Source organism: Abramis brama (assembly GCF_963993115.1).
Source record: "Abramis brama genome assembly, chromosome: 6".
Classification (NCBI taxonomy): domain Eukaryota; kingdom Metazoa; phylum Chordata; class Actinopteri; order Cypriniformes; family Leuciscidae; genus Abramis; species Abramis brama.
The window spans coordinates 28,604,326-28,630,775 of NC_139968.1; the positions used below are offsets into that span (position 1 = coordinate 28,604,326).

Genomic DNA, 26,450 nt, shown 5'->3' on the forward strand with positions numbered 1-26,450 from the left:
GTTTCTAAATTTTATCTTTAACCTCGAAAAAATTCAATTGTGAACCAATGTTATAATTATTTTATTTCATTGTCAATATTTTTATTATTATAGTTTAGTTATAACACGGTTATGGGGTTAATAATGACTCATAATTTCTGTGTAAAAATGCACAAATGTGTGTCTATGCACAGTTAATGAATGAAAACCCCTGTCTACAACACACACACAAAAAAAAAGTATATTCTTACACGTTTCCCACTTCTTAAGGTGAGCAGACTGAATTAATTTATAATATTCTTGTGGTGTTGAGTGTAGCTGATGTTGTACTCACTTTAGTATCTTCAGCTCACACACAGGACTCTTCAGTCCCTCACAGATCTCTCTGACTCCTGAGTCCAGCAGACGGCTGTTGTTCAGGTTCATCTCTTTCAGGATGGTTTTGGAGGAGAGAACAGTAGCTAGACCTGAACAGTTTTTCTCTGTCAGCTCACAATTATTCAGCCTTGACATAAAAACAGCATTATTTATTATTCAACACACATCAGATCAAGAGCTCTTCATATCTTCTCACAAATGTGACTGATAGGCTTTTATAATGAATAATCAGAGAAGTTTTAATCCCTAAAATCATGTTCACTCACTTTATTTTCTCCAGTTTGCTATGAGAATCCATTAAAAGAGCAGAGAGCGTCTCCCAATCCAGGTCTCCTAGTTTATCTTCACTCAGATCCAGTTCTGTCAGAAGTAATGGACTTGTACCCAGAACTTTAGTGAGATACTCACACGCTTCCTCTGCAGCAAGACTTTTCAAAAACCTACAGGAAGTAGAATTACAGATTAGATGCCTTTTGCAGCTCGAGTAGCAAAGCAGAGTAGAACAATTCACTACAAACATTTGTAACAACAGATTAAACCAAAATGAAAATGACAGCATGTAAATTAACATAAAAAAGCATGCAGAATATAAGCACAACAGTACATGGTATAATTTTAAAGCTGGCTACTAGACTATGCTAAACTATTGTCTGTGTGTCATGTGTGCGCATATGCGTCTGTTCTGACTTGTTTACAGACGCTTGTCACAGCACTTATCTGTGATGCTGCCATTTCATAATACAATAAAATCATAATAGGAGAGAGTAAAAACCTTAGAGATCAGTTCTGTCTGTTTATCCAGATAGTTATAATTGCCTTTGGTTTCACTGAGATAATACGTATTATTATACAAATAAAACGAATAAGCAATGTTTCACATTTTCACACAAAATGAACAATTCTTTGTTTAATTTCTTTGAATTTCAATTCAGTAAATTCCTCTTTCTGTTATTCAATTCCACACTGGAACATTTAACCCGAGAATGCTGAGAACACATCGGTGGCTTATTTTGAAATATTTTAAAGCATTTATCACCTGATATTCTTTAATTTACAGCTTTCATTCTGTAGTAAATCACTGAACTCCTTCACTCCTGATTGTCCGGGATCATTTCCTGTGAGATCCAGCTCTATCAGGTGTGAAGGGTTTGATCTCAGAGCTGAAGCCAGAGCTTTATAACCTTCTTCAGTGATACTGCAGTTTGAAAGTCTGTATATAGACAAAAAGAGTAACAAAGTAAGTGTTGCATGATCTAAACTAAATAAACAAAATGCACATGTATCAAAACATAACTGTAAAAAGAAAATGTGCTAACATTTTCATTTTAATATTGAAAAAAAAATTCTCACCCCGGTGACAAGCAACAAATTCAATAGCATCTGCTTAATTTGAATTTTCTATATTTCATAAAATATTTAAAGAGAGTAATGTAAGTAGTCAATGGTCACTTCAGCCTCTATAGCCTTCACTATTTGTCAGTTAATCTAATTAAGTGGATATGTAAAAAAAAAAAAAATTTCACATGAAGAAGTGAACATAAATTAAAATACACACTTTAAATTCTTCAAAAGGCATTGTGTGTTTTTCAACAGACAACAGATATTCTGCATTCCTGAGTTTTCTATTTTATTCCCACTCAGATCCAGCTCTATCAGGTTTGAAAGGTTTGAATTAAACGCTGAAGTCAGAGCAGCACAACCTTCTGCTGTAATACTGTTATTATTCAGCCTGAAGAGAAAGAAAACAAAGACAGGACACATTCATCAGTTAATCCCAAAACCTTCTTTAACGATAAATGACAGTCTTGATTGCTTTGGATTCTTGTATTATTGTCATTTGTAAGTTGCTCTTGATAAAAGTGTCTGCTAAATTAATAAATGTCTAATGTTAATTTTAACAAGTTATTGAATGTACAACATAAAAGAAAATGTTTTATATTAAAAACAATTTAATGCAAAGTATAAATATACATGTTATTATGTGAAATACTTACGTCAGTGTGTTGAGTTTACAGTGTTTATCCTGCAGTAGATCAGCGATCTGATTCACTCGTGTGTCTCCTAGTTCACGATCACTCAGATTCAGCTCTCTCAGGAGTAACGGGTTTTTACCCACAATTCCAGTCACATACTGACAGGCTTCATCTGCAGCAGGACCCAAAAACCTGCATAAATAAATTTGGTGTTATCAGTAGTCAGTTTTTGTTTATCATTTACTAACTTGTATGCATTATTATATTATGCATCACGACTCACCTCAGTGTCTTCAATTGACAGTTTTGATCCTGTAGTAAATCATTGAGCTCCTTCACTCCTGATTGTCCAGGATCATTTCCTGTGAGATCCAGCTCTATCAGGTGTGAAGGGTTTGATCTCAGAGCTGAAGCCAGAGCTTTATAACCTTCTTCTGTGATAATGCAGTTTGAAAGTCTGTATAGGAGGAGAAAAGCTGTTAAGTGCTGCATGATCTACACTAAATAAAACAAAATGCACATACGTATATAATTGTAACATAATTGTAAAAAGAATTGCCATGAAAAGTGAAAATGTGCTTATATGTTTATTTTAATATTGAAAAAAATCTCAACCCAGTGACAGTCAACAAACTCCTTATTTAAAGTTAGTAATGTAAGTAATCAATGGTCATTACAGCCTCTATAGCCTTAATTATTTGTCATGGCAGTTAATCTAATTAAGCGGACATTTACAAATGTATATTCACATGCAGAAATGAACATAAATGAAAATACACACTTCAGTTTCTCTAATCTGCATTGCAGATTTTTCAACAGGCAACAGATATTGTTAATTCCAGAGTCTCCTAGTTTATTCCCACTCAGATCCAACTCTATCAGGTTTAAAAGGTTTGAATTAAACGCTGAAGTAAGAGCAGAACAACCTTCTTCTGTAATACTGTTATTATTCAGCCTGAAGAGAAAGAAAACAAAGACCGGAAATGATCTTCAGTTAATCTCAAAAACTTCTTTAAAGGGATAGTACACCACAAAATGAAAAGTAGCCCATGATTTACTCACCCTCAAGCCAACCTAGATGTATATGACATCCTTCTTTCAGACGAATACAATCAGAGTTATATTAAAAAATGTCCTGGCTCTTCCAAGCTTTATAATAGCAGTGATTGGCCGTATATTTTTTGAAGTTCATCAAAGTGCATCTATCCATCATAACCCCCTCCACGCGTCTCCGGGGGTTAATAAAGGCCTTCTGAAGTGAAGCCATGCGTTAGTGTAAGAAAAATATCCATATTTAAAACTTTATCGACTAAATTAACTAGATTTCAAATTTTTTAATATAACTCCAATTGTATTTGTTGAAAGAAGAATGTCATATACACCTAGGATGACTTGAGAGTGAGTAAATCATGGGCTAATTTTTATTTTTGGGTGGACTATCCCTTTAATGAACAACAATGACAGTCTTGATTGCTTCTTGTATTATTGTGATTTGTAAGTTGCTCTGGATAAAAGCATCTGCTAAATGAATAAATGTATTATGTTCATTTTAACCAGTTATTGAATGTACAACATAAAATACAGTGCAATGCATAAGTGAATACACCCATGCTAAAGTTGACTAAAAAGAGGAATAAAAAATCATATTTTGGAAATTGAACTTAATGCCTTAATTTAAAAAATTAGGAAAAATCCAACCTTTAAGGACACCAATTTTCTTTGTGAATGAATAATGTATCGTAAATAAATAAATGTTCTTCCTTAAAATACATGGTGCATAAGTGAGTACACCCCTATGTTAAATTCCCATAGAGGCAGGCAGATTTTTATTTTTAAGTATTTTTTTTTTTTTTTTTTTAGGATACTATGCATCCTGATAAAGTTCCCTTGGCCTTTGGAATTAAAATAGCCCCACATCATCACATAGCCTTCACCATACCTAGAGATTGGCATGGTTTTATTTCAGTTAGCCTAATAGCTAGTTTGATTTGCATTGAGAGATGATCTTATGGAAAGTACCCCATGCCAATCTCTAGGTATGGTGAATGCTATGTGATGATGTGGGGCTATTTTAATTCCAAAGGCCAAGGGAACTTTATCAGGATGCATAGTATCCTAAAAAAAAAATTAAAAAAAATACTTAAAAATAAAAATCTGCCTGCCTCTATGGGAATTTAACATAGGGGTGTACTCACTTATGCACCATGTATTTTAAGGAAGAACATTTATTTATTTACGATACATTATTCATTCACAAAGAAAATTGGTGTCCTTAAAGGTTGGATTTTTCCTAATTTTTTAAATTAAGGCATTAAGTTCAATTTCCAAAATATGATTTTTTATTCCTCTTTTTAGTCAACTTTAGCATGGGTGTATTCACTTATGCATTGCACTGTAGATATTTTTATACTAAAGACACTTTATGCAAAGTATACATTTTTTTTAATGTAAAATACTTACATCAGTGTGTTGAGTTTACAGTGTTTATCCTGCAGTAGAGCAGCAAACTTCTTCATAATTGAGTCTTCTAGTGCATGTCCACTCAGATTCAGCTCTCTCAGGAGTAACAGGTTTTTACCCACAATTCCAGTCACATACTGACAGGCTTCATCTGCATCAGGACTCAAAAACCTGCAGAAGGGAAGGAGGATTCGGTTCAGCTAAATTTGGTGTAATCAGTAGTCAGTTTCTGTTTATCTTAAATTTACTAACTTTTATGTATTATGTATTATTTCATCACGTCTCACCTCAGAGTCTTCAATTGACAGTTCTGATCCTGTAGTAAATCATCAAGCTCCTTCACTCCTGATTGTCCAGGATCATTTCCTGTGAGATCCAGCTCTATCAGGTGTGAAGGGTTTGATCTCAGAGCTGAAGCCAGAGCTTTATAACCTTCTTCAGTGATACTGCAGTCTGAAAGTCTATAGAAAATAGATTTATAATCAAAAAAATCATTTTACAATTAATATAACTGCAAAAATATATTTTGTATCAAAAGCCTTTGTATCTATTTTGTCTTCTAATTAGTGAAACAAAATATACACTGATGAGCCAAAACATTATGAGCAGTCACAGGTGAAGTGAATATCATTGATCATCTCCTAACTAGGCCACATATTAAGATCTGGGTAGATTAGATGGTAAGTAAACAATCAGTTCTTGCAGTCAATGTTTTGGATGTAGTAGGAACTGGTAGGAATAAAGATTTGACAAGGGCCAGTTTGTTATGGCAAGGCAACTGGGTCAGAGTATCTTTGAAACGGTGAGGCTTGAATGTTGCTCCCGGTCAGTTGCGGTCAGCTCTGCTGTGGCACAAGTCACACAAAATTTTAATGATGGGAGGAATGTGTCACAACACAGAGTACTTCACACACTTGGCTGTGTATGGAGCTGCGTATGACCCCATCCAAGAGCCTAAAATGGGCATGTGAGCATCGGAACTGGACCTTGATCATTGAAGAAAGTCACTGGGTCCGATGAGTCCCATTTTCTTTTAAATCACGTGGATGGCCGTGTACATGTGCGTTGTTTACCTGGGTGCATTGTGGGATGACAACAAGCCAGTGAAGGGAGTGCGATGCTCTTGGCAAATGTTCTGCTGGGAAACCCTGGGTCCGACCATTCATGTGGATGTAAATTTCACTTGTGCCTCCTAAACATTGTTGCAGACCAGACACACCCCTTCATGACAATGGTGTTCCCTTATGGAAGTGGCCTCTTTTAACAGTATAATGCACCCTGCCACACTTCACACATTTTTTAGCCTTTTGAGTGTTATGGTCCCATATATGGTATTTTTATTTTTGTGCCCGAGAGTACGGTCCCACACTGAGCCGATCCTGGGGCCCTAAGCAAAATTCTGTTAAGGGGCCCTCCTACCTGACCCATGAGCCATGTAAACCATTTGCCATTGCCACACAGTAACACCTGACACCCCAGTGATCCCACTCCTTTAACTAGTACTAATGAAAATGTAATTCCTGATATCAGAAATAGACATTGTTACTAGAAAAAGTACATTCTTAATATCAAGAATTACATTTTAAATGATAAAAGCAATACTTGATACTTGATGGTTATTATTTACTGAGGGATGTGCATCCATATTGACCAGTATGTCCAGCCAATCAACATGTTAAATGCAATATAGCCTATAAATCAATAGTCAATGTCAATACATTGCTTTCCATTTTGCTTTATTGCAGAGTTGTAACTAAACTGACTTGGAGACTAGATAATCATTGTCTTGTTTTAAAAGTATGTGCTCCTATAATGAGGAGTGCCATCATGCCCATATTGTACTGGTCCACACAGATGTTTTGCTGGAAAGTGTACATTTCATTTCATGCACATGCATATGAATGCATGTTAACGCATGTTAACGCGCGACACGGTTATCTTTTCTGAGCTGCAGTTTATAAACAAACACCATTGCCCTTTGTCGTCTATTAAACGTAATAAATAGTTGTATTTCACTCTCACTTTATTTTTGTCAGGCACAAAGTCACAGAACAGCCCTAGAAGTGGCCGGCATTAGCAAGCAAGACACAGAAAGACCAAATGCACTGTCCAGGTTAGACAGACAGACAGACTAGAGAGAGATGCACATCAACTTAGCTTTACTGTTCTTTACACACATCAAACTTGGAGAGGAGAAAACACAAGTCTACCTGATTGCTGTTCCCGCTATTCACTCTCATGGTGTTTTTCTCTCTTTTCGTGACCAGAAGGATAGTTCATCTTCATTTTCTCATCGATATTGTAAACTGTGATTGACGAGATTTGACACGAGGGGGAGGTGGGCCTTGAGTAATTTGCGGGGCCCTACGCAACTTGTATTATCAGAGAGTGGTTACGTCATGACTTAACAACCGGATAGGGCTGATCAGCTCTGGTCCCACATATGGGATTTAGAATGTTCATTGATGTCACATAACTGCCAGATTCAAACTGTGGTTTCGCGTGTTGGCTGGCGCTAAGTCAGAGACGGACGCGCTCAGCGCTTGTCATATATCACAACTATTCAGTGTTTTCAACCACATAATGTTTATTTTAGGTTTCAGACATTTAAATTCACATAAGCACTAGTAAAACAATACATTTGGTGTTTGTAAAATACACACTATTGTCTATGGAAGCAGCAATGACAATCTATTCAAATATAATTTGCAGATGCTTTTTATTCATATTGGACACACACATAGTACCCTGGTAATCTAGTGTTCTCGCGAGATCACAAGTTGAATTTGCTCAGCGAGTTACTCTGGTGTTGAATAATGATGCTCATTAAATATGCCCTCAATCTGAGCTGCACCAATCTGTCACGGAATGGTAAACGAGAGTCGAGGATACAAATGCAGAGTTAGTTTATTAGTGACATGCAGGTACGGTACAAACACAAAAACTCAGGAACTCCAGGAAACAAGAAACTCGGACAACGAACCAGCACAAGACTACAAACACAAGGAGGCTAAATAGGGGAACAAACAAAGGAGGGTAACGAGACAAACAGGTGGGACAAATTAACCAATAATCAGATAACAAGATGGGAGGGGCTAGACAATAGACACGAGCACATGGCCCAAAATAACAAAACACCCATGTGCATAACAAGACAGGACAGGCATGTGACACAATCACATTGGGTTATCTGATATAGGCGGGCCAGAGGTGAGCTAAACAGATGATGTCAGCGCTGAGACACACCAGTTTTTTGAAACGGCTATGGCCTCTACAATGAACGAGTTAGACTTGGCTTTTTATCTAAAACAGGAACAGAAGATGGCGCTCGAATCGTTCCTTTGCCAGATACGGTAAGAGTCTAATCTACCAGTTAGCTCCGCTGCTAGCTAAGCGTATGGGGTTTATTGTTGTGATTGGTCTTAGTGTTATCCAACTGCAGTCAGTGAGATTTTCAAATACATGCTTGGTGCCGGCCCTTGAGCTGGACGATTTTCATTAGTCGACGCCAGACCATTAATCTTTTAGATTTAGGTCTGGATTTCCAGGCTACACACATAGAGGAGGTAACTAAGTTTTCTCTATTCTTCTCCCAGTTCACCGGCCACTTACTTACATGTATTTTGGGAGAAACTAATGAATTCAAGTGTTGTAAATCCGACTGACAGGACTCTCTAAACTGTGGGGCAAACAAATATGGTTGCGCTCATCTTATGTTATAGATCAAAGATCAAAATAATTTAAAAAGGATTTGAACGATAAAAAACACACTCACACGTATTTGAGAATTAAAGGTCCCGTTCTTCGTGATTCCATGTTTCAAACTTTAGTTAGTGTGTAATGTTGCTGTTAGAGCATAAATAATATCTGTAAAATTATAAAGCTCAAAGTTCAATGCCAAGCGAGATATTTTATTTTAACAGAAGTCGCCTACATCGAACGGCCCGTTTGGACTACATCCCTCTACTTCCTCCTTTAATGACGTCACTAGAACCGTTTTTTGACTAACCTCCGCCCAGGAATGCTCCCTCAACTACATACAATTCGTTTATGTAGCCTACTTGCGCACTTCTTATAACTTACTGTGTTTACTCAGCTCTTACGGTGATTTTCTGAAGTAAAACTGACGCTTCATATTTTGTGTGATGTACAATAAACTTTATTAAACTCATCAGTATATGTTTGATCATCATTCAGACAGCAGACTTGTAGGCTATTAATAAATAATGGATACATACAAGCAGATGACAAATACGTTATAATAACCGTAATTAAACTACTAAACTATACCTGTTTCATCTCTATACAGCACTCTGTCCGACTCGAAATGAACACCGTTACTGAGAGTTTCTGATATTATCATCCTTCCGTGAGATGAAATTGTCCTGACAGACTGAGCGCAAGCTCATGAAGCTCCGCCCCCTGGGTCATCCAGCAGCAGCTTATTTGCATTTAAATGGCACACACTAAAACAGCGCGTTTTTCTGTGCCCCAAAAAATGACAATTTAAACATGCTGTAAAAAATGATCTGTTGGGTATTTTGAGCTGAAACTTCACATACACACTCTGGGGACATCAGAGACTTATTTTACATCTTGTGAAAAGGGGCATAATATGGGACCTTTAATACATATACATCTGTCATTCAGTGTTATTGTGGCTGCGGTGTGTCATGTGACAAATTTGATGCGTTGCCATGGAAACAACAAGGGGAAACATTCTAAAATAACGGTCTCCTTGAAAAAAATCTCACTCTGTCAGTTAGAATATTTTAAACTTGCGCGTGAAAGGGCTAGGACTGGTTTGAGGAACATGATGGTTCAAGGTGTTGCCCTGGCCTCCAAATTTACCCAGATCTCAATCCAATTTTCACATCACATCTGATGTGTTCGATACACGACAGCTCCACATTGCAACGTACAGGACCTGAAGTATCTGCTGCTAACATCTTGGTGCAAAATATCAAAGACACCTTCAGGCTCTTGTAGAGTATATGCTGTGGAAAGCAGGATGAGGCAGAGGGCTGTGAGAGAGCTGCACGAGGCCAGTGGCGTGATTACTGATGAGCGCCGCCTGGGTGACGCACCGTTCTCTTATCTCTCACAGAGGAGTGGAAGCATAAAAGGAGGAGCGACGACAGTGAAGGATGAGAGAGAACCAGGCCTGGACTATTTTTGTTATGTTTTGTTTATATGTGGTGGCAGTCGTCGGTCAGGGGCTGCCGTCTTTACTTCCGTTTTGTTGTTTGTTTGTTTTACATTTACTAAAGTTTTTATATGTTCGCCGGTTCCTGCCTCCTTCTTCACCGCAACAACATACCTTTAATACACATGCATCGGTCGGTTAGTGTTGTTTTGGCAGCACCCAAGCTAACAGGGAACCTTCTCATAAATTTGGCGCACGTTTTAGCAGGTTCTCTCAAAGTTATGAATAATTTTTTTTAGATTGTTTGTTCACCGTTATCTGGTCTTTAAAAATAATCTCAAGAGGTTAGCACAAAAACTTTATTTATACATTGATTGTAGAAGGTTTTTACATGTCCTCATAATGTTGGGAAAAAAGGTTCTTAGAACAACTTTCTTGGAACATTAGATTGAAAACTAACTTTAAATGAATAAGGCTGGGTTTTTTTTAAGAACATCCTTGGAACTTGGAAAAGTTTTGTAGCTTGTACCCATGTGCCCATAGTAGTTGTTCCTAACTTTTTTTCTTAAATTTATGGTTTTATGGTTTTATGATTTATGGTTTCACAGCAAGCCATCACTGGTGAAGGGCTGTAGGCATCCAGTAGGATGATGAAAACTAACTGAATAAGTGTAACACCATGTGATACTATTGTGAAAATCAGATTTTTGAAAAATAAAACATCCTTCAGTGATTCTGCTTGTTAACAGGAGGTTTTTGTATGATTGAAAGAATGTTTCAGGACCATCATACTAACCTTTAAATTACATTTTACATTATTATATTACATAAAGGAAACTGGACTTTTTTATGTTCTCTACAAATCAACGTTCCTAGAATTTTGATTTGTTAATAAAAATTAAGTTGAAACAGTGCTTCAGGAACATCATATTAACTTTTTAGAGAAGGGGTGCCCAATCCTGCTCCTGCCGATCAACTATCCTGCACAGTTCATCTCCAACCCTGATCAAACACACCTGCCTTTAATTTTCAAGTGATCCAAAAGACCTTAATGGGTTTCTTCAGGTGTGTGTGATTAAGGTTGGAGATGAACTGTGCAGGACAGTCGATCGGCAGGAGCAGGATTGGGCACCCCTGTTTTAGGGGAACTAACCATTCATCTGACACTAAGAAAACTGGACATTATTAGTTTCTCTTAACAAAACAGAATTTTTGCAAAACATTCTTCGAACAAAAATTGTTAACAAAAAAATGTCAACACGGAGGACCAACAGCATATTACGCAGGTGGTCATAATGTTTTGACTCATCTGTGTAGTTGACAGAAAACATGTTTACACTTTGTTTCACTTATTTTACTACAGTAATGTTTACATTGATCAAAAGAGGAAACTGTTATTAAAATCCAACAAAGGTTAATTGAACTCACCTGAGATTCTCCATTGTGCAGTTTGTATTTTCTAATCCGTTCTGGAGTTTCTTCACTCCTGAATCCTGCAGATTATTGTTGCTCATGTCAAGCTCTTTCAGACTGGAGTTTGATCTCAGGACTGTAGCGAGAGCTGAACAGCTTTCCTCTGTTAGATCACAATTACGCAGCCTAAAATGATCAACAGGAGAGAGAGAATTTACAAACACAAAGTACTTGATGCCAATATTCGGCAGTTATTGACAATTATTATTTTTTGTTCACTGTATGGTTTAAATGTGTAGTACTAAATGAAAACAACACTTACTGAAGTGTGTTGAGTTTACAGTGTTTATCCTGCAGTAGAGCAGAGATCTGATTCACTCGTGTGTCTTCTAGTTCATGTTCACTCAGATTCAGATCTCTCAGGAGTAACGGGTTTTTACCCACAATTCCAGTCACATACTGACAGGCTTCATCTGCAGCAGGACCCAAAAACCTGCAGGAGAAGTGCATTGACACTACCTGCCATATAAAGACTTATTTTCACAAGCTTGTGAAAGGGCCTTTAGTCATATCAAAGCTTTTATGAAATTATTTCTGGCAATTCTCCTAGTCTTTGACAAGACTATTGAATGTTATTATTTTAATACCACTCACGTCAGTGTCTTCAGTTGACAGTTTGGATCCTGTAGTAAATCATTGAGCTCCTTCACTCCTGATTGTCCAGGATCATTTCCTGTGAGATCCAGCTCTATCAGGTGTGAAGGGTTTGATTTCAGAGCTGAAGCCAGAGCTTTATAACCTTCTTCTGTGATACTGCAGTTTGAAAGTCTACAAAGCATAAAACATCAAATTAAAATTAACATTGCAGTTCAGTAATGTACAACCACAAAATATAACTGAACACACTACAGGTGAATTCCTTATCAGATATGCAAGAATTTAGTTTTATCCTGCCAAAAATGTGCAAGTTGATTATTTATAATTATTGATCATCAGGAGTCTGATTGTTGCATGTGTGAAAATTTTGTTTGTTCTAAATTTAAATTGAGGGAATTTTGATACAGTGTTACTATTGTTATCGAATTTTTAAATTAATCATAACTAACATTTCTTTTGTCTTCAGGATTAACATACAGTACCAGTCAAAAGTTTGGAAACACTACTATTTTTAATGCTTTTGAAAGAAGTCTCTTATGCTCATCAAGCCTGCAGTTAAAAAAACAAAACAAAACAAAAAAACAGTAATATTATGAAATATTATTACAATTTAAAATAATGGTTCTCTTTTTTAATATACTTTAAAATATAATTTATTTTTGTGATGCAAAGCTGAATTTTCATCAGCAAGTACTCCAGTCTTTGGTGTCTTATGATCCTTCAGAAATCATTCTAATATGCTGATTTATGATCAATGTTGGAAACAGTTGTGCTGCTTAATATTTTTTTATAACCTGAGATACTTTTTTCAGGATTATTTGATGAATAAAAAGTTAAACAGAACTGTATTTATTTAGAATAGAAATCTTTTGTAACAATATACACTACTGTTCAAAAGTTTGGGAACAATAACTATTTTTTTTTAAAGAAATTAGTACTTTAATTCAACAAGAATGCATTAAATTGATAAAAGGTGATGGTAACTATTTATATTGTTAAAAATGTTTTTATTTTGAATAAATGCTGTTTTTATGAATAAATGCTGTTTAATATATTAAACAGCACAACTGTTTCCATCATTGATAATAACTGAGTATCAAATTATCATATTAGAATGATTTCTGAAGGATCATAAGACACCAAAGACTGGAGTACTTGCTGATGAAAATTCAGCTTTGCATCACAAAAATAAATTACATTTTAAAGTATATTAAAAAAGAGAACCATTATTTTAAATTGTAATAATATTTCATAATATTACTGTTTTTTTTTGTTTTGTTTTTTGTTTTTAACTGCAGGCTTGATGAGCATAAGAGACTTCTTGCAAAAGCATTAAAAATAGTAGTGTTTCCAAACTTTTGACTGGTACTGTATATATGCTTTTGAAAACTAAATATCCTCATCACTTGGGCCAAAGTATGTATAAATCATGGCTGAAAATAACAAAAAGGAAATATATAAATTTAAAACTCATGAGTAACAAGGTGAAGTAATCAAGAAATCCAGATTTGCTTTTCCCAAGGAACAGAAGGGTTTGGTGAATTAGACATATGAAGAACCAATCATATTGTAGAAAAAATTATGTAATGAATCATGTCACCTTTGCCATGGTCCTATTCCATAAAAAAAAAAAAAACTGTTGTACTCTTTTTGTCGGGGGGATTATCACTGAAATTGGTATGAGATCCTCTCGGCCATGACTGAAGCATATTCAAAGGCGTTGTCTGGAGTCTGTTTGATTATTGCTGTACAGCAGTTTAGACACTAGGGGCCAGATTTACTAACAGCTTGCGTCAGCGTAAACCCTCTTTTGGCGTTATAAAAACTACTGTCAGGGTTTACTAAAGAGACCCAGAAAAAAATTTGCGCTGAAAAGGCGTGGGCACAGTTATTTTTTGCGGCTGACCTTCTTCCATGTGCATTTGTAGGAGTTTCTCTTTCAGGCACAAAATTCATGGGAGGAGAGAATTTAAATGAACCATGCAAGGTAATTTACCAAAGTTTGCGCTCGTCAATTTACTGGTGTTTGCGCCATTATTTACCACCCAAAAAAAAACATGTCTTAAACCAAACACTACCTGGTAGATTGCATTGGTTATTATGGAAATGATCTGACCGCGTCTGTGTTTTTTAATTTTCGCGTGCGTCGTCAGTAGATCTCGTGCAGAACTTTTCACTCCAATCTGGGCCGTGGGAGAACCTGCGTGACGCACCGGTCTCGTATCTCTCAAGGAGGAGCAGAAGCATAAAAGGAGGAGCGACGACAGTGGAGATCGAGAGAAGCCAGGCATGGATTTTATTTGATGTTTATGTTTTATTTGATGTGACAGCAGTCGTCCATGAGGGGCTGCTGTCTTTTACTTTCGTTTTGTATTTGTTTCATTTATTGTATTAAAGTGTTTGAATATCGTCGCTGCCCGATGAAACTCACGTATGTCCAAAACGGTTACTTTTCAGGAAGTGAAAAAAACACAGTAATTTCAAAAGCAGTTGAACGTAGCGTTGTCATACTTGGTACGGCATCTTTAAATGTAACCATATTCTTGCCAGTGTAATGATATAATCCACATTTGACCAAAATCGAGTTTAAATGGACATACGTGCATATTTTACAGTAACGGTGGTCGATACGCTCTTCCGATCATTAATTAGAATGGCCAAGTCGCGTTTCATATTGACAGATGAATAGGCTACGCTCAGTTTATTAAATAGCCTACGTCTCAATTTATTAAATGTCTCTTGCAAACTATGAAGGGACAATGAATCAATACACTCATTGCTGACCCCAGGGCTGGCCCGTCCATATAGGCGAACTAGGCAATTGCCTAGAGAGGCACTTTTGTAAGGGCAGCAAAATGTGTGCCAACCGGGAATGAACAATTCACAAAATAGGCTAGGCTCTATGATCATATAATCATACATAATCAGAGAGTAGCCTTTTTCTTTTCGTTTTGAATTATTTAGTTTAAAGACTTTTCAAGCTTTGTGTATTTGATGTCTTTCTCATGTCTGTGTGAGGCATACACTGAGTTAGGATGAGATGCGCTCCAGTTAACGCGCAATGCAAGTGACCGCGCGGGCGCCTCCATGATTATATTGTCTGCTATATATTTGCTTCTTATTTATTAAATCCACTCCAGGCAATTGGTTGATGAAAAATTTATTAAAATTAAGAAACAATTTATACAAAACGAAATTCACTTTAAAGAAAGGTTTTCTACTAAACAAAATTTAATGAAGTGGTCAAAATCATGTCTGACCCGTCTCAAATTGTGCATCCTATTACTCGTGCTGTTCACTTTTCATACTTTCAACAGTATAGTAGACCTACAGACTCTATTTGTTCAAATTGTTGCACATTCATTTAATTCTGCATTTTGCACACACAAGTTGAAAGGCTTCAAATCAAGTTCACGGATAATTGTGCGTGCATTTATTAATCATTATGATACTAAAATCATAACAAAGTAGGCTATGCTATGTACAAAAAAAATTTCTTTTAAACCAAAAAACAAGCTGCACCCTTTTTTTTACATTTCATCTTTCATTCTGAAATAGAATAATGAATGAACGAAAAAGTACACGGACCCAACATGTAGGTTATTAGCCTTTTTACCCGTTATCAATCTAAATTAATCTCGTTTTTAATTTAACTTAATTTCGTTTTTCTTTATTTAAATTTCGTTTTTCTTTATTTAAATTTCGGGTTTTTCTTTATTTAATTTTCGTTTTTTCTTTATTTAAATGTCATTTTTCTTTATTTAAATTTGGTTTTTTTCTTTATTTAAATTTCATTTTTTCTTTTTTTTTTAAATGTTTTTTTTCTTTATTTAAATTTGGTTTTTCTTTATTTAAAATTCGTTATTCTTTATTTAAATCTACCCTTTACTGTGTCAGCAAAATGGACATACGCGGTTTTCATCGGACAGCGACGATATTCGCCGGTTCCCGGTTGATTGCTGCATTGTTGAGTGTAGCTGATGTTGAAATGTACTCACTTCAGTATCTTCAGCTCACACACAGGACTCTTCAGTCCCTCACAGATCTCTTTGACTCCTGAGTCCAGAAGACGGCTGTTGTTCAGATTCATCTCTTTCAGGATGGTTTTGGAGGAGAGAACAGTAGCTAGAACTGAACAGCTTTTCTCTGTCAGCTCACAATTATTCAGCCTAAACACAAACACAGCATTATTTATTATTCAGCACCAGCAGGCCTTCACATCTGATCACACATGTGACTAACAATCTTTTATAATGAATAATCAGATAAGTTATAATGGATAAATCAAGTTCACTCACTTCATTTTCTGAACTTTGCAATGGGAGTCCATCAAAAGAGCAGAGAGCATCTCCCAATCCAGATCTCCTAGTTTATCTTCACTCAGATCCAGTTCTGTCAGAAGTAATGGACTTGTACCCAGAACTTTAGTGAGATACTCACACGCTTCCTCTGCTGCAGGACTTTTCAAAAACCTACAGAAAATAGAATAGAAAATAGGCCAATTTATTGTGAAATCTGTTTGTTTTTTTTTCATAGTGACTCCTAATTTTGCAATGCGTATGGCTCCAAAATTTGGACCCTTAGAAGACTGAAACCAGTGTCATCTTGACCTGCTTATCCATAAACCCCTTGGTAATTCTGCCAGTCAGGAATGTGGACAAAGATTCTATTCCCAAGAAACATGCAGAGCGCATTTATACAAAATCACTTTCACTTATCAGTTAACCCTTTGTTTGAAATACACCTCTCTCTCTGTGTGTGTGCACTTCAGGTGTGTACGGCTGTGCGCACATGAAAACAGCGTGCAAGTACTGAATTGAGTTCTCTTTTGCCTCTTCCTGTGCTGGAATTGATTAAAATCACTTGAATGTAAAAAACTGGCATGACAAAACACGAACAAATGATAAAATTTCACTTCAATCTATGATGGTTAAAATTTGCGCTTTATCCGCAAATCACATGTGCGCTGAACCATGGGTCCTGTTCCATATGGATCACAGATCAACTATGATTCGTTCAACCCCTATTTTAAATATATCATTTTAATAAGTATTTGAAGGTTTTAATCACCTGATTGTATTCAGTTGACAGTTTGGATCCTGTAGTAAATCATTGAGCGCCTTCACTCCTGATTGTCCAGGATCATTTCCTGTGAGATCCAGCTCTATCAGGTGTGAAGGGTTTGATCTCAGAGCTGAAGCCAGAGCTTTATACCCTTCTCCAGTGATACTGCAGTTTGAAAGTCTGTATATGGAAATAAAGCTGTTATTCTTTTTGACTAACTACTGCATGTTTGTCACTAAAAAAAAGAAGAAATTCAAGTCATTATTAAAATTATAAATAATATAGTTACATAAATCATAAATGATGGTTTTATTTTAATATTGGCAGAAATCTCTATATATTACCCTATATATATATATTAAGTAATGTGTTATTAATTTAAATAACCTTAACAACTTAATCTTGTTAAATGAATAGTTCACCCAAACATTAAATTCAATCATTATTTATTCATCCTATCATATTTGATCAGGTAAGCTAATTAAACAAACATTAATAAATGTATATAAACATGTAGAAATGTAAATAAATTAAATTACACACTTCAGTTTCTTCAAACGGCATTGTGTGTTTTTCAGCAGTTGACATATCTTCTCCATTCCTGAGTTTCCTGGTTTATTCCCACTCAGATCCAGCTCTATCAGGTTTGAAGGGTTTGAATTAAACGCTGCAGTCAGAGCAGCACAACCTTCTGCTGTAATATTGTTATTATTCATACTGAAGAAAAAAAATAATAATAAAAACATTATCCAGTTTCTTTCAGCCACAATTCTACATTATTCATTAAATCTACAGGTGCTGGTCATATAATTAGAATATCATGAAAAAGTTGATTTATTTCAGTAATTCCAATCAAAAAGTGAAACTTGTATATTATATTCATTCATTACACACAGACAGATATATTTCAAATGTTTATTTCTTTTAATTTTGATGATTATAACTGACAACTAATGAAAATCCCAAATTCAGTATCTCAGAAAATTAGAATATTACTAAAGACCAATACAAAAAAAGGATTTTTAGAAATGCTGGCCAACTGAAAAGTATGAACATGAAAAGTATGAGCATGTACAGCACTCAATACTTATTTGGGGCTCCTTTTGCCTGAATTACTGCAGCAATGTGGCGTGGCATGGAGTCGATCAGTCTGTGGCACTGCTCAGGTGTTATGAGAGCCCAGGTTGCTCTGATAGTGGCCTTCAGCTCTTCTGCATTGTTGGGTCTGGCGTATCGCATCTTCCTCTTCACAATACCCCATAGATTTTCTATAGGGTTAAGGTCAGGCGAGTTTGCTGGCCAATTAAGAACAGGGATACCATGGTCCTTAAACCAGGTACTCTTAGCTTTGGCAGTGTGTGCAGGTGCCAAGTCCTGTTGGAAAATGAAATCTGCATCTCCATAAAGTTGGTCAGCAGCAGGAAGCATGAAGTGCTCTAAAACTTCCTGGTAGACGGCTGCGTTGACCTTGGACCTCAGAAAACACAGTGGACCAACACCAGCCGATGACATGGCTCCCCAAACCAACACAGACTGTGGAAACTTCACACTGGACTTCAAGCATCTTGGATTGTGTGCCTCTCCATTCTTCCTCCAGACTCTGGGACCTTGGTTTCCAAATGAGATGCAAAATTTGCTCTCATCAGAAAAGAGGACTTTGGTCCACTGTGCTTTATTAAATCCAGAGTCAACGCAGCCGTCTACCAGGACATTTTCAGAGCACTTCATGCTTCCTTCATTTTCCAGCAGGATTTGCACCTGCCCACACTGCCAAAATAACCAAAACCTGGTTCAATGACCATGGTATCACTGTGTAATTACTGTGTGATTTCATGTAATATTCTAATTTTCTGGGATTTTGATTTCGTGGGTTTCATAAGCTGTAAGCCATAATAATCAAAATTATAACAAATAAAGGCTTGAAATATCTCACTTTGCATGTAATGAGCCTATATAATATATTAGTTTCACCTGTTAAGTTGAATTCTTGAAATAAATCAACTTTTTGATGATATTCTAATTATATGACCAGCACCTGTATACACAAAAAAGATTAAATCTATAGGATATATTTTATCTATTCTCAGTCCTCAAATAATTTAAAGAACAGCAATGAGTCTTTCATTAGACTTTAAAAATGTAATATCACATATTTTGGGAAGTACTTTTATACCTTTTGAAGTATAAAACCATGTAAAATACTCACATCAGTGTGTTGAGTTTACAGTGTTTATCCTGCAGTAGAGCAGCGATCTGATTCACTCTTGTGTCTCCTAGTTTACGATCACTCAGATTCAGCTCTCTCAGGAGTAACGGGCTTTTACCCACAATTCCTCTCACATACTGACAGGCTTCATCTGCATCCCGACCCAAAAACCTGCAGAATGGAAGATGAAGCAGGATTAAATTCAGTCCTGAACTAAACTTGATCTAATGAAAAAATATAATGGCATATGATTCTGCATTTAAAAATGGTTTATTTTGTATTAGTGAAATAATATTTCTAAATATAATTGCTTATTTATGCATTATTTCATCATATCTCACCTCAGTTTTAATTTACACTTTGTATCCTGTAGTAAATCATTGAGCTCCTTCACTCCTGATTGTCCAGGATCATTTCCTGTGAGATCCAGCTCTATCAGGTGTGAAGGGTTTGATCTCAGAGCTGAAGCCAGAGCTTTATAACCTTCTTCTGTGATACTGCAGTCTGAAAGTCTAGAGGAAGACAAAAAGAAACAAATAGTCTTCAAACTGTAATAATTAATCATTTAATAGAAAGATTTCAATATGAGGATTATGTCATTAGGATATTTATAATTTCCAACACCCCCCAAAAACTTTGTCAATAAGATAAATTAATACAAGTGTCTTTTTCACTAATGTTAGTAATGTTACTGACTGACAGAGGTTCTCCATGACACGCATCAAACTAATTATAATTAAAAGACTACCTGCTGGATTCTTATTTAACCGCATTTGGAATATAGAGTTAATTTCAGACCCAGTTTACAGGCAAGTTTTGGGCTTCATACTAATTCATGTTTAGATTTACCAAACCTGAGTATCTGCAGTGTGCATTGTGAATTTTCCAGCAGAGGGGAGATTTCTGTTACTCCACAGTTTTCAAGTTTATTTAAACTCAGATCCAATGTTTTCAGGTTTGAAGGGTTTGAATTAAATGCTGAAGTCAGAGCAGCACAACCTTCTTCTGTAATACTGTTATTATTCAGCCTGAAGAGAAAGAAAACAAAGACAGGAAACATTCTTTGATTTATTTCCAAAGCTTTTTCTAAAAGAACAATGACAGTCCTAATCCAAGCCAGTTACTGAATATATAATATCAAAATATATATTTTAAAGATGTTTTACATGGAAAGTATTAAAGCATGTCAAATACTCACACCAGTGTGTTGAGTTTACAGTGTTTATCCTGCAGTAGAGCAGAGATCTGATTCACTCGTGTGTCTCCTAGTTTACGATCACTCAGATTCAGCTCTCTCAGGAGTAATGGGTTTTTACCCACAATTCCAGTCACATACTGACAGGCTTCATCTGCAGCAGGACCCAAAAACCTGACGAAGAAAAAAGGAAGCAAGATTCAATTCAGATATGGGTAACCCTTTAAAATAACATTCTGTTGTAAGTCACTTATAAGTTATTAGCTAATGATGAACTAATCATTTACAAAACATGTATATACGTTCATAAATGATTAATAAGTGATATGCTTACATCGTATTAATGTTTTGTTAATTCAGTTTTAAGTCATTTATAAATTATTAGTTAATGATGAGCAAATCATTTACAAAACATGACTATTCTTTCATAAATTAATAACTGTTATGCTAACTATTTACAAAATAGTTGTAAGTTATTTTGTATGTTGTAAGTATATTTTATATGTGTGTCAGAGAAGACAGCTGTCTATACCCTCACCAGTCAACACTTACACTGCATTACACACTACAAATTGTTCAATACTTGTTATAAATGATGTGTAAACGCATGAATAATCCTTTAAAAAAAGCTTTCTGCCTCCCTTAAAAAGGTAAACCTCCTTACCTCCTTTAAAGTGTAAATTATTCATCACTTGTAAATGTTTTACAGATAATTTGTAGATCTTTCTTACATGTTACAAAATATCTGTATATGTATACAAGCCATTTACAACACTTTCTGCATCCCCTAATCTAAAGTGTAATCTATTATCACACGGAAATGTATTATAGTCATGTTTTGTAAATGATCAGCTCACCATTGACTAATTACTAATTCATGAATTAACAAAATATTCATAAAATAATAATAATGCATTTTATTTAAGGCACCTTTCAAATCACTCAAGGTCACCATATATAATGTAGCAGCAACAATAACAATATTAAAATGACAAATAACAAAAAGAAAAAAGTTATCATACCACTTATTAATCAATTATGAATGTATATTCATGTTTTTTTATTTTTTTTTATTAGTTCATCATTAACTAATAACTTCTAAGTGACTTATAATTGGACATCATTATAAAGTGTTACCAATAATTTGCCTGCATATAATTTATTTTGTATAATTTCATCATGTCTCACCTCAGTGTCTTCAGTTGACAGTTCTGATCCTGTAGTAAATCATTGAGCTCCTTCACTCCTGATTGTCCAGGATCATTTCCTGTGAGATCCAGCTCTATCAGGTGTGAAGGGTTTGATCTCAGGGCTGAAGCCAGAGCTTTATAACCTTCTTCTGTGATACTGCAGTCTGAAAGTCTATAACAGGAATGAAAATGTAACATTTAGCTGATTAATCAGTAATTTTAGAAATGTCCTGAACAATAACAATTCATAGGAAGTAAAAGTAAGGAACCTAGTTACTTATACAAATTATTTAAAAGTATCAAACAAAAATTGAATTGAATTAACAAAAATAATTGAATATTAGGCAAACAAAAAGGCCCATAAACATTAATATGTTAGACATTATCTCACCTGAGATTCTCAAGTATACTGTTATTTCTCAGTCCATCAGAGAGCAGCTTCACTCCTGAATCTTGCAGATTATTATTGCTCAGGTCAAGATACTTCAGACTGCTGGAGTCTGAACTGAGAACTGGAGCAAAAGCTGAACAACTTTCCTCTGTTAACTCACAATGACTAAGCCTGCAAATAAACAGCTTTATGTATACACTCTTAAGTTTAGAAAATGTAAAATACATGTTTCTAAAGTGCCTAATAAGACAAACCATGCAAACTGGATGAATCATATTAATGTGCTAGACCACAAATTTGTTCTAGATGAATAAATTAATCCATAAGCTTTAATGATGATCAAGTACAGCAACGTGTGTTGGCAACAGTATTGCTACTAGCAGTCAACTTTCTTTTCCCCTTGTCTTATTTTGGATGCGATTAATCGCGATTAATCTTTTGACAGCCCTAATATATATATATATATATATATATATATATATATATATATATATATATATATATATATATATATATATATATATATATATATATGCTTAAATGCCATCTCAGAGAGAGAGAGAGAGAGAGAGAGAGAAATATGTAGCCTATCATACCATACAAAGTTTAAAACATTTAAATTGACATGTCAAGTAGTAGGCAATAAATTGTATAGTATATAATTGTTTACGTATCTTAGTTGATTATTAGGCTACTCTTGACAGAGAGCTAGTTTTGTTTCTGAGAGATGGAGACACGCAGAGACGCAACACTGATATTTGATTTGAGATCTTGCTGTTCTTATTCCATTCATTTCTGTATCAATTCGTACATGGTTTAAATAATTTTAGTCAATATTACCCTAATGGTCTGATTTCAGTGCAACAGCAACGCTATTTGATTTGCGCTCATTTCATTCATAATAGTGGTTACACTCATTCACTACACACTAATTGTTGTTTAATGATTTTAGAGGTTTATGTATATTGTGCTTTCCCCTGGCTCACCTGTTATCCAGCAAAATGAGGGGTGCATATTCAGCTAAATATTCGGAAGAATTATTTGTTATCTGTTATTCGTTCTGAGGCCATTATCCGTGCCTTTCCAAATAAGGTATTCGGCTTCAGTCACACCCCTAATATAATTGCAGGGATGGGTATCTTCAAGGTTTTAACGGAATCACTTATCTTGCCGATACTGCTTATCGATCCGTTACTTTAACGTTATTCTTATTGGCTCTTTTTGTCATATTTTTTTAATAAAAAAGAAACAAATTAATAACATAATTAACATTGCTTTATATTCTGAAATGTAAAATAAAAATCTTTTACCAAAAGAAACAGCAATGTTTTTACAAAATAAATATAAAACATCTATTTGTAAATGCAACAGTGTGCAGTAATTTTTTTGGTGTTCTATATACGATAAGACACAATAAGAACAAGAAAAAAGAAATACAATACAAAATACAAACAAATGATCAAATAATACAATACAAATATGATAAAACAAAGATACAAATGTAATAGTGCTTCAATTTCAGGAAGTTATACTAACATGTAAGTAATAGGGATGCAGCGATGCCACTTTTTCCAGAACAAGTCCGATACCGATACTCCCATTTTTGGTACTCGCTGATACCGAAAACTGATACCTGTATTTCCACTGCATTTCTAATTTTTAAATGTATTAGAAGACAAACCAAAAGAATATAAATCATATTAGTTGGCTTAATTTGTTCATCAAATATATATTTCCTTACAAATATATATGTTTTTAGAGTTTTTCGGGTAGATCTAACAGGTACAGAAATTTGAATAAAGTAATCAAATGTGAAAAAACAATTGCATATTCTTTACTGTATAAATTAAATATAGATGGATCTTTTTGTAAAGTTGAAAAGGGTAGGCTATTTAGTCAAGAGCAGTTTAGAGTCAAGAGTAATTTATTTGTCCATTGTTTGATTAACATTAAAACACACGTTCGTTAAACTGCTGCCCCTTTAAGACTGAACACGGACCCCATTTGAATATACTGTCTACGTTCACTTTAAATATAACCGACTTTGTTTACTGGGATACTCGCCAAGACGGACGTTTTTACATAAACTTGTGTGAATGCGTCCGTACTAGTGCAAGACGTGAAAGACCATTCAATTTGGTATTCGCGCGCTGTCTATCAAGACGTTGGTTTTTGGAGCGGTCGCTTTGGATGTTGCGTTCATGGAACTTCTTGAACTGCAAACATCCTGTAATGTAATAATGTAGGGAATCAGCCATTATACATAAATCAGGTAACATGTTTTACTTAGCCTACATATACAATTTAGTTTTAATCCAAATAACACGTGCTGAATGAACGATCAGCAATAAAAGAGCATTCAACAGACGTTCTCTCTCTCTCTCTCTCTCTCTCTCTCTCTCTCTCTCTCTCTCTAATAAGCTGCCTCATTTTACTTTCTTTGCCATTGACATCCGAACTACAAACTTTCCACTGACGTCTGAAAAAGGGATGTGCTTGATTGTATCTATCTCATATTGTAATTAAATGAAAAACGCTATCAGTTTCACTATTAGCTTACTCTAGCAATGCAATCGCAACAATATGGATAACGCTGTTTGGCCTTGCCTAACTTTATATGACATATGCGCCATATGCTAGCCCTTAATCAGTGTTTGGGGTCATTATGACCCCACTGGAATTTTCTTTCATTTTTTAAAAATGTTACCTTCATCTCAGGGGCATGAAACTCTGGGACTTCTCCTAAATAACCTATCTAAACATGCACAAAAAAACTGGGCTTGATTTGGTTGTTCTAAAGGTGTGTAAAAAAAAATTTACCTTTTAAGGTGTTTGGGGTCAAAATGACCCCACATTGAAAATGAATGGGAAAATGAAAAAAATGACTTTTTTTCATTTTGTTTGTCAAAAAAATCAAATTAAATCCATTATAAATCTGAAAATTTCTACATATAAACCAAGGTCTGGTCCTAGAGCATAAATAAAAAGTAGAACTTTCTATCTCATACACACGCACACACACACACACACAAACACATAAACAAACAAACAAATGTATGTTTTTGCAACAGAGAGAATTTTTACAGAATTTGGCAAATAAAATAAACAAAACTGGCATAAATCTAAAAGAAATTTACATTTAAATCAAGGTCTGGTCCTAGAGCATAAACCCAAAGTGGAACGAACTTTCTATCTCATACGCACACACACACAAACACACACAAACACACACAAACACACACATGTATGTCACTGCAACAGAGAGCATTTTTATAGAAATTGGCAAATAAAATAAATAAAACTGGCATAAATCTAAAAAAATTTTACATTTAAATCAAGGTCTGGTCCTAGAGCATAAACCCAAAGTGGAACAAACTTTCTATCTCATACACACACACACACAAACACACACAAACACACACATGTATGTCACTGCAACAGAGAGCATTTTTATAGAAATTGGCAAATAAAATAAACAAAACTGGCATAAATCTAAAAAAAATTACATTTAAATCAAGGTCTGGTCCTAGAGCATAAACCCAAAGTGGAACGAACTTTCTATCTCATACACAAACACACACAAACACACACATGTATGTCACTGCAACAGAGAGCATTTTTATAGAAATTGGCAAATAAAATAAACAAAACTGGCATAAATCTAAAAAAAATTACATTTAAATCAAGGTCTGGTCCTAGAGCATAAACCCAAAGTGGAACGAACTTTCTATCTCATACACAAACACACACAAACACACACATGTATGCCACTGTAACAGAGAGCATTTTTATAGAAATTGGCAAATAAAATAAACAAAACTGGCATAAATCTAAAAAAAATTACATTTAAATCAAGGTCTGGTCCTAGAGCATAAACCCAAAGTGGAACGAACTTTCTATCTCAAACACACACACACACACAAACACACACATGAATGTCACTGCAACAGAGAGCATTTGTATAGAAATTGGCAAATAAAATCAACTAAACTGGCATAAATCTGAAATGTGTCATATGCAACATGGAACAAGCTTGTTCCCACACACACACACACACACACACACACACACACACACACACACACACACACACACACACACACACACACACACAGTCATGTCATAGTGGTGACTTGTAATGGTTCTGCAAATGTATATAATAATTTGATAATAATTATATAATTAATATTATATAATTATAATAATTAATTTGATAATAATAATAATAATTAGATGTTTTATGTATTTCAAAATGTTTAAATAAATATTCACATATATATATGTATATATATATCAAATTTGTGAGGAGAAGTGAAAATGAGTGAATGAATGGTTCTCTATGGCCCTCTATTGGATACATTTGGCCATTGCACTTTAATTCCTTTCCCATAAGAAATA

At 35.0% G+C, this 26,450-nt stretch overlaps 2 protein-coding genes across 2 annotated transcripts in view; both read right to left on the reverse strand.

The window, feature by feature from the left end:
* Nucleotides 1-309: 309 nt before the first annotated feature.
* On the reverse strand, nucleotides 310-16,169 carry LOC311085888 (ribonuclease inhibitor-like; the record flags this gene model as incomplete). Its single annotated transcript, XM_084118508.1, has 5 exons — nucleotides 16,005-16,169; nucleotides 5,078-5,251; nucleotides 2,352-2,522; nucleotides 624-797; nucleotides 310-484 (listed from the first exon to the last, which is right to left on the reverse strand). The coding sequence occupies exons 1-5, from the start codon at nucleotides 16,094-16,096 to the stop codon at nucleotides 310-312; spliced, it is 786 nt and encodes a 261-aa protein (XP_083974634.1). The 5' UTR covers nucleotides 16,097-16,169.
* Nucleotides 16,170-16,300: 131 nt separating this feature from the next.
* The window catches only part of LOC311085889 (NACHT, LRR and PYD domains-containing protein 3-like), a gene marked incomplete at both ends in the record, with an annotated part of 38,833 nt that continues 28,683 nt past the window's right edge, over nucleotides 16,301-26,450 (reverse strand). The window contains 6 exons of the mRNA XM_084118509.1: nucleotides 16,301-16,478; nucleotides 19,277-19,447; nucleotides 20,475-20,645; nucleotides 21,660-21,717; nucleotides 21,805-21,833; nucleotides 22,053-22,223. Of these exons, the coding sequence (XP_083974635.1) occupies nucleotides 16,301-16,478; nucleotides 19,277-19,447; nucleotides 20,475-20,645; nucleotides 21,660-21,717; nucleotides 21,805-21,833; nucleotides 22,053-22,223 (778 nt within the window). The remainder of the gene's footprint in view (nucleotides 16,479-19,276; nucleotides 19,448-20,474; nucleotides 20,646-21,659; nucleotides 21,718-21,804; nucleotides 21,834-22,052; nucleotides 22,224-26,450) is intronic.